General features: G+C 40.9%; 1 protein-coding gene across 1 annotated transcript in view; it reads right to left on the bottom strand.

Annotated features, from left to right (window-relative positions):
• The window catches only part of INPP5A (inositol polyphosphate-5-phosphatase, 40kDa), a 94,269-nt gene that overhangs the window by 4,805 nt on the left and 77,655 nt on the right, over window positions 1–11,809 (bottom strand). The window contains exon 6 of the mRNA XM_009703050.1: window positions 1,846–1,957. Coding sequence (XP_009701352.1) covers window positions 1,846–1,957 — 112 coding nt within the window. The remainder of the gene's footprint in view (window positions 1–1,845; window positions 1,958–11,809) is intronic.

Below are 11,809 nucleotides of genomic sequence, written 5' to 3'. Positions count from 1 at the left end.
TGGCCACTCGTTCCATGGTTTTAATCCTTTGTTCTTTAGGAATTTCATGGGCGCCAAGTACTATCTGTAATATTTTGGGTAAAGTCTCACTTTTTCATATGGTATTTCTGTAGAAAAGGATCAAATAACACTGATTTTGACATTACTATTTTACTATAAAGCCTGCATTCCTCTCAGCTTCACCATTTTTTAAATTAAATACTGCAGTACATGCATTGTCTAAAATTTTCAGTGAAACTTCAAGATATCATGCAGACACTTCTTACACATTAAAACATGTGAGGAAGTACATCAAATTGAAATTTGAGTAGCTACGGAAAAAATGTTCTGAGCCTTTCAGTGAGTTATATACTGCAAAGCAAACAGTCTAATCATGACATAAATAACCCTGATGAGAGAGAGAAACAGAAGGTTATAAACTTCAGGACAGCAAGTTTCAAGGGTTTCATTAATTTAAACAGAAAAAAAAAAAGCCATGAAGCTGCAGAATACAGATTTATTTGCAAAGATTATTTTCTGCAATTCACTCTCATTAAACTGCATTAGTTGTACAGGAACATGCAGACAGACATATGACTTTGTGTAGTTTTGGGTTTGGTAAGTCTGTTATGTATGAGCGAGTCATACAGTCTGGTCAGCAAGACGACCTCAGTGCAACAGTGCTGAAAAGTCACAGCACATTCATTCTTGCATCACGCCCATGGCCACGGCTAGCACAGCAGGGACAATTTAGCTCAGAGCAGAAAGGCATGGGTGAGATCTTGTGTCATACATCAACTTCCTGATATGTTCTTGGTCCTTTAGAACAACTGATAGTCAGCGTAAATAGGACGGGTCTCCAGTTGCCATGAACAAGCACACAGGAAAAAACAGAGGCAGTGTAAGTTGGCATATGTAACTGGCTGACCTCGTTCGGTGTTTCCAAGGAAAGGAGGAGAGCAGAGCGGAGTAAGCAGGAGAGAGAGAAAATGGGAGAAAAGGAAAACCGGAAGGCCCCTAAACTATATTTAGGTCATTTAACCTTGGATCACCAAGCTTACCTTACCTCTACACACCAAAATCCCAACAGGAACTTTATGTTCTAAAAATGTTGCACAATCCTATTTTTAAAGCTCTAATGGAATGTCTAAATTTAGGCACTTAATTGGTGTACCAAAGTTAAGAGCCTACCTGCTGGAGACTTTGCCTTCATTCAGGGGACAGTGATGGGAGATGTGGCCCATCTAGGATCTGACGTGTTCTTGAGAAATCCAGTTCTCACCATCAGCAACAGAGGAAAACTAAATCTACCATGCTTGTAATTTGGGTACCTCAAGCTGTTGCTATACAGGTTTTTCTTTCAAAAGCATTACTTCTTAGTCAGCAGCCACTCCTAGTTACTTCTGTCTGTGTCTGTGCTGAATCCTTAGTAAGGGCAGTACTGTTACTTATGTTACTGTATAGTGGACTGGACTAGGGGACTGATGGAGGTTTTTAATTTTTTGTTATTCTCTTTTAAAGCAGGCACAGTTTCCCAGTGCTGTACATCCCAGTACAGCACTGACCGGCACAGACGAGATGACAGGCAGCCAGTGTGGGCAGCTTAGATACCAAAAGAAGCGTTTGTGAAAGCTCGTGCTTTGGTAACTGCCAACAGGTTAACTGGGACAAATCCACATTCTTGGGTGGAAAGCACTGGAGGCGTAACAGTTTATTATTGCCATGGTATGCTGTCTCCAGCTTGGCGAGCATTTGCTACCGGCAACCGAGAATTCAAAGACAAGCAGAAGTGCGTCAGCCCTACCTACCTTTGTTGAAGATAAACACAACGTGGAGGCAGTGGGGTGGCTGCGGGTCCGTACTTACTTTCAGAATGAGCTCCTTGGCTGAGTGGGACATCAGGATTCTGTCGCACCAGGCTGGACATCTCGTATTCATGTACTGCTTTCCCTGGCTAGAGTCCTCGCTGTATGGATAACTGCAAACAAATCACAATCACAACTGTCAGCATCTTTTTGCAAAGCAGCCTGAAACCTCTGGCTCAAATGACCACACAAATTAAAAAATGTAACTGGCAAAAAGTAGCTCTTTTAGACACCTCTCATACTTACTTATCTTTCTTTTCCCCTCCCCCCTTTTTTCTTATGTGCTCTTTCTCTATTTCTCTTCTCATATCTACTATCCTACTATAGGCCAACACGTTAAGACACATACAGTTTCAAAACTCTCACCTCCTACCTTGCATTTTTGCACGTGAGAGTGTTTAAAGACAGCAGACTATTTATCTATGTGAAAGTATGAAACTCAGTTCAACGCCTACTCAAGTACAGAGTAGGCTGTTGGCTATGACTATGGAAAACTAATAGGCAGAAGACGAAAAAGGAAACCTGGGGGGGGGGAAAGGTTGATCTCATGGGATTTCTTTGCAGGATTCTCTCAGGGGAGCTATCCAGGAATAATTTGACAGAAAACAGAGTTCAGAGCACTGGGATCTCTGCAGCTGTACACAAACCCCACCTGTACGGATTCTCTAAGGCTGACAGAAAGGAAGACATGACAAGAAAGCAGGCTTTTCAGGGGACTTCTTCAGAACCAAGGAATTAGGAATGTGGTTTAAGGACAACAATGCAGACTACATAAGATTCTGTACTTTTATATGAAATTGTGTTAACAAAAAGTAGATTATTTTGTAAAGACATCTGGAATAGAAGCTGATTAAATGGTAATTATGCTGTGGGGTGATTATAAATGTGCTATGGGATCTCCAGTGCATTCTAACTCAGCTTTAACAGGCAACAGAAAGTGTTTATTTTAACCTACAGAACAGCCTAAAATAAGTTAACTCAACATGCCAGTGTGAGTCCACAGGCTGAAATCATTGAAAGCACCTGAAGTGGCAACCTCTGGTTCAACTATCAGGAGGCTGAGGCCAAAGTTTTCCTCGTTTTATCCAAATGTTCTCACTAGTTTAGTACGACAGAACTTTGAATCTGATGATTGCTCACCATGCTGTAAGGCCCACTGTTTTCCCAGACCATTTCCAAAACAGCATGGGTAAGTAGCCAAAGACAGGTTTTGTGGAAATTCAGAGGGTTTGTGACAGGCTCAATTTCTTGAATATTGGGCCCGAATGAATTTAAGTTTGTCCTTGATAAATGTCTTCCAACAAAACCCATAAGGCTGGTGCCTATTATCTACATGTGTATGTGTGGGTGTACTTAAAATGACATTTCCATTTTATTCTGCTCATCACTGAATTCATACAGGAAATACTGAGGTTTTACTGATAGGTGTGTTAAAATAAAATTTCTCGTATCATAACAAAAGGGTTTGCATGCTTGAAGAGAAACTTATTTACCACCCTACTTGGTGTGATACTCTGAAACTGAGATGTATGGCTTTCTACCAAATGGGTTTACAAGCTACACTGCCATTAAAAAGATTAGCCATGGCAAACATCCAAGAAAGGCGCACTCAACGTATTGGAACAAACCAGTGATCTCAGTACCTTTTCCACCTCATCAAACCTAACAAGACTCATTTTCAAAACATATTATGAGAATTCAATTTGCTGCTTCACTGACATACAGAAGTACAGCTTATTTCTGAGTGTCTGTGAAATATTTTGATGATGTAATACTATTGGTAGTAGAAGCTCTTTGTCTGCAATTTAAGGGTTGACTTTTTCTGGTAACCTCTTACTTTAGTTACTCAAGAACCCCATGTAACTGAAGCTACTTTTTATAACATAAGGTATAAGAGTCAATCACATTTCATTTAATCCTTCCTTTTACAACATTAACTGTTTGGCTTTTAATGTATGAAGTTGCATACCTGGAATGATCTGTTACTGCTATGTGTTAGAGCATTTCATCCAAGAGCATATATTCTATGAAATGGTATTTATCAATTTGCTTTATTGATCTCAACGTTTTCACAGGGTGAAAACTTCTGCCAATTTTTCAAGGTCTTTAGTGCTGAGCGCCCAGTCAAGAAGTTACTGTAGTTTACAAATACCTTTGACAAATCAGATTTCTCATGGCTGGGACAGAGATGAAAATAAATGTCGCAGAAGTTATCCAAACAAAATGATCTGTAGGTAATAATTTAATACAATGAAGTGGGGCAAGCTCTTCTTTTTATAAAGCAGCATCCTTCCTTCAGGTCAGAAGTGTGGAGCATTCTGTCTTCCTGCACTCTCATGAATAAGGCTTCTCCCTCCCCACCACTGCCTCTTTGGCTTGTGCATGTCTCACTCTCAGTGAAATGCTGACACAGGCGTAACAAAAAATCCTAACTAGATACACCCCCAAAACCCAAGGAAAACTATTCGCTCTCCTCCTTCATGCTCTAGAAGGGTCACAAATGCTTTGGAATAAGCAGGCTTCTTTTGCAGATGGGCTCAAAAAGTGGACATAGCTAAATATGACTCAAAATTGCTGGGAGGGATTCTTTTTGGTGACTTAACAGGTTGTGGGGACAGGATAGTTTAGTTTATTATATGCCATTTATCTTAAATAGATTTTGGCAAATAAAAGCTCTATTATGGATTTCTGGAATAAGACTGTCACTGAAGAAATTTTCATGAAACCTTCTGCTGAATGTATACTATTCCAGAATAAAACTTCAAACAAGATACACTCCGGTAGTTGTCTCCATCATCCCGTTCCATAGTTAAATCAACAGTGGAACGAAAGCAGCTTCCAGAATTGAATCACCTTCTTGTGAACTCTGAAGCTTTTACTTGGCTGGAGCATTTCTAAGGGTTTTCTCCCCTATGGATACTCTGGTGTCTTACATGATGTTGCTTTGTTCAGATGCCTTACTACCAGCTGATGGGATTTAAAACCAGACAGTAGATGCCACCAAAAGAGGAGAGACATGCACAAGCATTTCAGGAAGCCAGGCTGATGTCTGGTGCTGTCATAACAGAAACACGTTGCAAAAATCAAAGACGCAGGGAAAACACCCAAAGCCTCAGAACTGCCACACCCAACGGCACTCAATTTCAATCTTGTACACAAAATCTGTCACCAGAACACAGCCTTTGGGTGTGCTCTTGCACTCCCTGCAAACAGACATCTCCTGAAGCTGGCAGACTTGGCCCCACAACCGTGAAGGCTGCAGAGTGCCCAACAGGATAACTAACAGCAGAGCATGCATCTCGGAAAAAGCAGGACGTAAAGACACATCACTCATTTTGCTTTTTCCAGTACAGCACCCGACCAGATACCAGAGACTCAAGATGGTACTCAAGAAACTGGAAAATACTTGCACCGACTTCAATGGGCTAACCAAGACACAAGTGTGCTAATACATGCTTCTCTTTGACTATTAACTTTTTGTTCTCTCTGGGGTGGCTCCACGATTTACCTCCTCTTTTCCTTCCTTTCAACCCCACTTCTCACCTGCTTCTTTGAAATAAAGCATAAATAGCGTCTTTTAAAGAATAACGTACGTTTAAATTTGTGTGCACGCAAAAGGCAGAACTATTCTTGTAATACACATCTTCCAGAAGACATTAAGCGTAAGTTTTTCTACTATCAAGGGCATTAAAATAGCTTTGTTCTGCTGACATCTCCAGCCTCTTTTAACATACTCATTCCAGGCAAGTAAGGAACTCAGAGTTCTTAATTCAAAACTCAGTTAATAATTCTAGTTAACAGATGTTCTGATCTCTGAATTGTGTGAACAATTACAGGCTTGATAAAAACAACTGCAGATCTGATGATAAAAATAATTTTAAGGACTCTACACCAAATAATTAGAAGTTAAATATTCCAGTATTAATATCCCAGAGGGTACACATCATGCCACCTTTCTGTGCATACATTATTAGTCTTGACCATCAGAACTGTGACTATGGCAGAGAAAAAGGGAGAACCAGCTCCCTCTGTCCCACGACTAGACAGGAAAGAATGTATTATTTTTTTTCTTTCAGTAGAATTCTGCCTCAATCACAATCTATCATCTTGTGCAATGTACAGAAAAGAGTGATCTTGAGAATGAATAGCGAGTGCTCATGTGAAAAGGATGACATACAGATAAAAGCCTCGAGGTACCACTGAAATATAACTGATAAATAGGTATCATGCTAACACATACAGGTGCTATAGGTAAGTTAAGACTGCACACACTTCCTAACTTTAGTATTCAGTATGGTTACTGACTTTTTTTTTTTTTACACACACTCATTTCTATATTTAAAAATACAAATGGGGAAATGAGGAATTCCATGTGGAACAACTTTTCTGCCCCATTTAAAACAGTGGCAGAGTAGAAATTTAGGACCTTAACCACTCATGTTAGCTGAATAACTAATAGAAAAAATAGTCTGTTATTCTCTGTGTACGCCAGCCGGTAGAGTTATGCAAAATACACTTTGACTGTATATGCTTCTGGATGATGGACAGGCAGGCAGTTCTGGAGCTGGAGCATCCATGCAAGAGGCTTGTACAGTTTATCTCCAGTAGCTCGGGATTTATTTTTTCTCAAGATGCTCGTTCTAGCTGCTTTTCCACCTTATTTCACAAACTTTTGTTTCATTTCATTTAACCAGGACTACTGTCAGGTGGGTTTTCTGAATACAACTTGCAAAAGGTACTAATTAAAGCAATATCATTAATATAACGCGCAATGTTGTCAAAATTTAATCAAACACTTTGAGGAATTGTTAACTCGCCCTGTTAATAAGGACCAGGACGTCCAATGAACTACCGGTATTACAGTTAATAAGGATGAGAGCTACTTGGCAATTGTTTGGGGAAAATACACCATTAAGAGCGTCAGTAATATTACTGCACTACTCCTGTTGACAGGTATTGTCAAAGATGATTGGACACCTTTACAGAAATACTTACTGCAGGGTGAAAAGTCTTCTGACATCATAAACCATCCTGTCAGCAGTGTCTTAACTCGAAACACAAGCCAACAATACTGTGTATATAAATGTCTCCTTAACTGGCATTTCCAGTCAGGAAAAATGCTCCTAATGAACTCTTCTCTTGTGTAAGAACGGATAAAATGTGTTACTGAGATGGGTGAAATGTACTTTCTAACAGGAAACAATTAATTCACTTTGGAGTGTCATTACCTTTAAAAGCTGTCTGTCACACACAGTTCTGCTTTCCAGCTGATTTTTGCACACAGTGAACACAGTGAATATGTCCTGCTGTTGATAACGCTTTTTGGTGTTGCTTTACAGATTCTGTTTTCTATGGTCAAGACACTTCCAGTAGTGGTGTAGGAAGTGTGACAACATCCACTAGGCAACAGTGGGGAAAAATTAAGCCATGTAACCTTTTTTAGTACAATAAAGCTCATCCTGAAAAACTCTTCATCCTGTGTCTTGGTTCACATGCAGATGTTTAGGCAAACTTTATCATGCTTCAGGGAGTGGAAATACCTCCTATTCAAAGACCACTTGTTCTCATCTATTAATTGTCCCCACATTTTCTATCACTGAATTGTTTCTAACACAAAGTATCTGAAATGGGATGGAATTCTAAAGCATCGATGAAAACTCAGCTCTTTATGGGAAGAGCTGAGACGCAGTTTTGATTTGGTCAATTTTATTTCTGAACTTGGGTATGAGTCCTCACATTTACTAAACCTTATCTCACTTTTAAGTCTTTCTATTTACATATGATATTGAGAGAGAACTTCAAAAGGGGAAAAAATCCCAACCACTTTTCATCAGAAAATTATTTACTACTTTTGTATTTTGTAAGAAAATGTCAGACCAATTTACCTTTAGCTCTGAGACACTTTCAGATTGCCTAAGATGGTTTTACTAGAAGCAAGGCCAGTTGAACGTATACTGCAGTTCAAGGTTTGGGCGCTTCGAGACTTGTAAGGCCAGAGATATAAATAAAAATATTTTGATATTTTTAATTGACAAGGTCCCAACTCAGCATTAGTGTGAGCTAGTACACGAGTGGGATTTCAGTAAAATGTCATTTGAGCAATCAAAGTAGGGCATCTAGTTTTTGTCAGCTTCCAGATCGTTAGTTTCTTCCTCCAAACTGAATTACCATTTTGTATTTTCCCCAATCTGAAAGGGAGATTTGGGTTCCTTAGTTCTCTTCCTAACAAATGACCCCATGTAATTTATCTTCATGTGCTCATCTTAGGCAGCAGATAGTTCAAGCTAAGCAATAAGACACATTACTGTTTGAATTAAACTAGCTGCTTCATATGTACCAAAATACTAATAAGCCTTCGTGATGCTCTGCCGAGCTAACCGGCCATGATACGCATCTCACTTAAGCCAAATCAGGAGGGTAAACACGGTCCTGCAAACACAGTAGTTAAAGTACAATGCGTTAAACAGCTGCTGCTTGCAAAGGCTACACTAACACCATGGTGATCGCACCAACAATCAGAGTCAAAGGTGACAATAAAAAGGGGGGTCACCCGGGCAATCCAGCAGCAAAGGGTAAGAAGGGTAAACAGGACCCAAGCCATAACTCCGGGCACAACACAAAACAGGAAGGTTAATGACACGATGTTTTTCCCTGAATCTTTTTTATGGATTTATGTTGGGCATATTGCTTTTTGGCTTAACACATTTCTTCGTAAAACACACATGTATAATATGCTTCAGAGTTAACATTTCTGTATCACCAGTGTAACTCTGGACCTTTTTCAGCTGGAAAAAAAGGAAACCCAGAGCCCCTTCCTTTTTGCAGCGAGCAACAACTAGCCCTTTACTTTCCGCCCAGGACGCTCCCCACAGAGAAAATCTCCCCTTGCTGGTTACGAACATCCTACAGCTAAACCGGGGCGATAACAGGAACCTGCGCTAGTGCCCACACCTTCCCGCTGGCCGTCGGTGCCCCTTGAGGGGTACGCGGCCTGTCGAGGGGCGAGAGGCTGACGCACGGCTAACAGCAACTGGTATGCTACGCTTCGCTCTTCAATACCAGTGTCGTGGAGAGGCCCAGATAATAAAAATGGATTATTCAGCAATACTAATGCCTCAGCGAGTGGACAATGAGTGGCGTGCTCTATTGCTTTAATAACAATAATGTTGTACTCCACTAAATGCATGTAATACCGCTACTATTACAAGCGGATAAATGTAATTATTAATAACATCGGCTTGTTGGGAAGGACTCAGTGCTGGCTTGTTTCAGCAAAACAGTCTGATGTTACTGTATGAGACTGTGATTGAGCTAAATGTCTTTTCTGGGAATGTGCCTGGCTTAGAGTAAGTTACTTTTGGGCTGTAATTTACAAATTCTCATACTGGGGGAAAAAAAAAATCACTGCAAAGCTGAGGCAACAGGTGGGACAAGGTTCAGGTTCCAAACTACCAGGCTTTTCGACAGCACTTTCAGACAAGAATACAATAAACAGCCTAGTTAGCAGCAAAGCCCATGATCTGTTCAGAATTTGCTTTACTTTCTGCTTGCAGCACTGTCTGAAATCCTCACCTTATACATGGCATAGAGTAACACTCATTCCTTGAAACTTTTTTACTTCATCGATTTTACTTTCTTTGTCCCTTCACCACAATTCTTTAGAACAAACAGGACTGCTTACTTGGGTAATTCTATCCAGTTCCTCACCAATTAAAGAAACACCCTATTTTAATTTGGAAATCAATTGAGAATGATGGTGAGAGCGGTACTGGTTTAATGTGAGGAGAGAAACGAAGATAAGATCTGTCTGAAAAACATTTTAATGATTAAACTCTAGTTGTTTTGGAGGAAATGCTAGCTGTCTTTTTTGCTTCCAGCTGGGAAGCTGTTTCTGTGCACCAGCCTTAGGTGCTGGAAGAACGGAGACAACCACACAATGTCCTGTGGGCATTTGTTCCTCAGGAGCCGAGTGATCCACTGGTTATTTAAGATACCTCACTGATACCTGGAAGGTGTTTTACAGTACATGAATGCGTATGAAGTATTTCTATTTGGTGGAAAATACTTCTTAACTCACAGAAAAATCACGTGTTATAAAAGTAACCAATAAAGCAAACATAAAAATCATCTAGGGCTTTAACAACTTTTAACCTACTCGAGCGCCTAACCCCCCCTTTTGTGAGACAAGAGGACCCAGGAACGTTACTGCGGTAGTGTTCTAAGAAACGGGAATCCTGCTTGCTCCAGGAATACTGCACCAGTCCTGGCAGCAGATGATTTGTGTAGTCTCAAAACATGCAGGGCAACTGGCGAGCACACTGGTAAGTAAAGGCAGCCCGTCAAAATCTAAACCACCACCTTCTCTTCCCGTTTCACACCCAAAGGCGACAACTGGGCTACGTACAATGGCACCCACAGGGCTGGGTACAAAAGGCTGAGCTGTTCTTCTCTGGACGGTCTCTGTAGAAGGGAAGGGACAAGCGACTGCATTTGAAAATGGCTTTGCTTCATGCAGAGCCGACTGGCTCACTCTGTAGTGCAAATTAGACCAGAAAAAATACATGTATCATTGTGCAACCTACTAGAATTAAAAAAGCTCATGGGACAAAATGCAAGGGTAGAGAATAAATAGATTCTAGACTAAACAGGATTCTGTCAGAATAAGGGATCAGAGCCAGAGAGAATTCCAAAGGAGAAACACTCTTCCAAGAGTAAATGAGATTCAACCTGTCCCCTGGTGAGAGGTGTCAAAGCCAAGATACAGCCAGTGCAGAGGGTTTGCTTGAGAAAAATATCACGCGGAGGATATCTAAGACACAAACATACGTCCAACCAGTAAATTACATGACAGCCTAATGCAACAACAAACAAGAATAGGTCACTTTAAGAGAATGATTAATACATGAGATTACTGTGCATGCAGACTTATCTGAAAGCAAACCTTGTAGGTGGGTGTGAACTCTTGCTAAAGTCAGGTCCTATCTTCGCTATACAACAGCTACAAGAATAATTATAATAATTAATGGAGAGCAGTGATAAAGGTAACAATTGCCCACCTGTATATTGACTGACCACAATGTCGTTACTTCTTTTTTCACACCTACCGCCTTTTGCAATGATTGCTGACTACCACAAACCCTTTTCCAGCCTCACACTGGGCTTGCTGTTTGCTCACGGCCAGGCTGTTCAGCCGGTGACTGACAGAGCTTACAGAGTTTAAAATTCTGAATTGTATTTAGTCTGCAATGGCTAAGGTTGCTATGGGCTACATTAGATTACAAAGGGTAATGAGATGAAAACATGAATATTCACTATACAAAGTAAAAGGCCTCAAAATATAGGAGTATACGAACGGGTGAATAATGTCTGAAAAATACTCCGTTAGAAGGGGTCTTTATACTCTGTGTAAAGATAGCAGTCTTGTAATGCAGCCTGTGATTCCTTATTAAGCTGTGGTTGCCTTTGCTTTTGGCAAATTTCAGGAGGATGGAGGAAGGATTTGCTGTTGCTGAAGGCAGCGTGGTTTGTTACTTCTATTCTCAGCCCAAGGGAAGACAAATGAGGAAAGGGGTGGGCTTTGAAGAGGCTAACCTCTTGACTGGGGCGAGGAACAACTGACTCCGACTGTTTTCCCTCCTGCCCGGGAGAGATGGCTGCATTTTCTGCAGACAGCTCTCCCTTGGCAGGCTTCGGGTGACCCCGACTGTGAAGGGCAAGCATGTGCCGGGGAACCCCCGTGGGCAGAGGCTGCTGCTGGGGGGTGTCAGATGGCTTCAGCACATGCAGGTCAAGAGCTAGCAGGCTAAGACTTTTTCCCTCGGAAGTTTGTTCACTGCATCACTAGCATGCTTCTCTGTGACGCACGGGTTATACAGGATGGTAAGCCGATACAACTTAAACACATACTTGAAGAATTAAAAGGAACTCAGAATTGAAGAGGAATTTAGAAAAATGCCTAGATATTA

The sequence above is a fragment of the Cariama cristata genome, unplaced genomic scaffold (genome assembly GCF_000690535.1).
Source record: "Cariama cristata isolate BGI_N322 unplaced genomic scaffold, ASM69053v1 scaffold16686, whole genome shotgun sequence".
NCBI classification, from domain to species: domain Eukaryota; kingdom Metazoa; phylum Chordata; class Aves; order Cariamiformes; family Cariamidae; genus Cariama; species Cariama cristata.
This window is presented reverse-complemented; position numbering and strand designations above follow the sequence as displayed.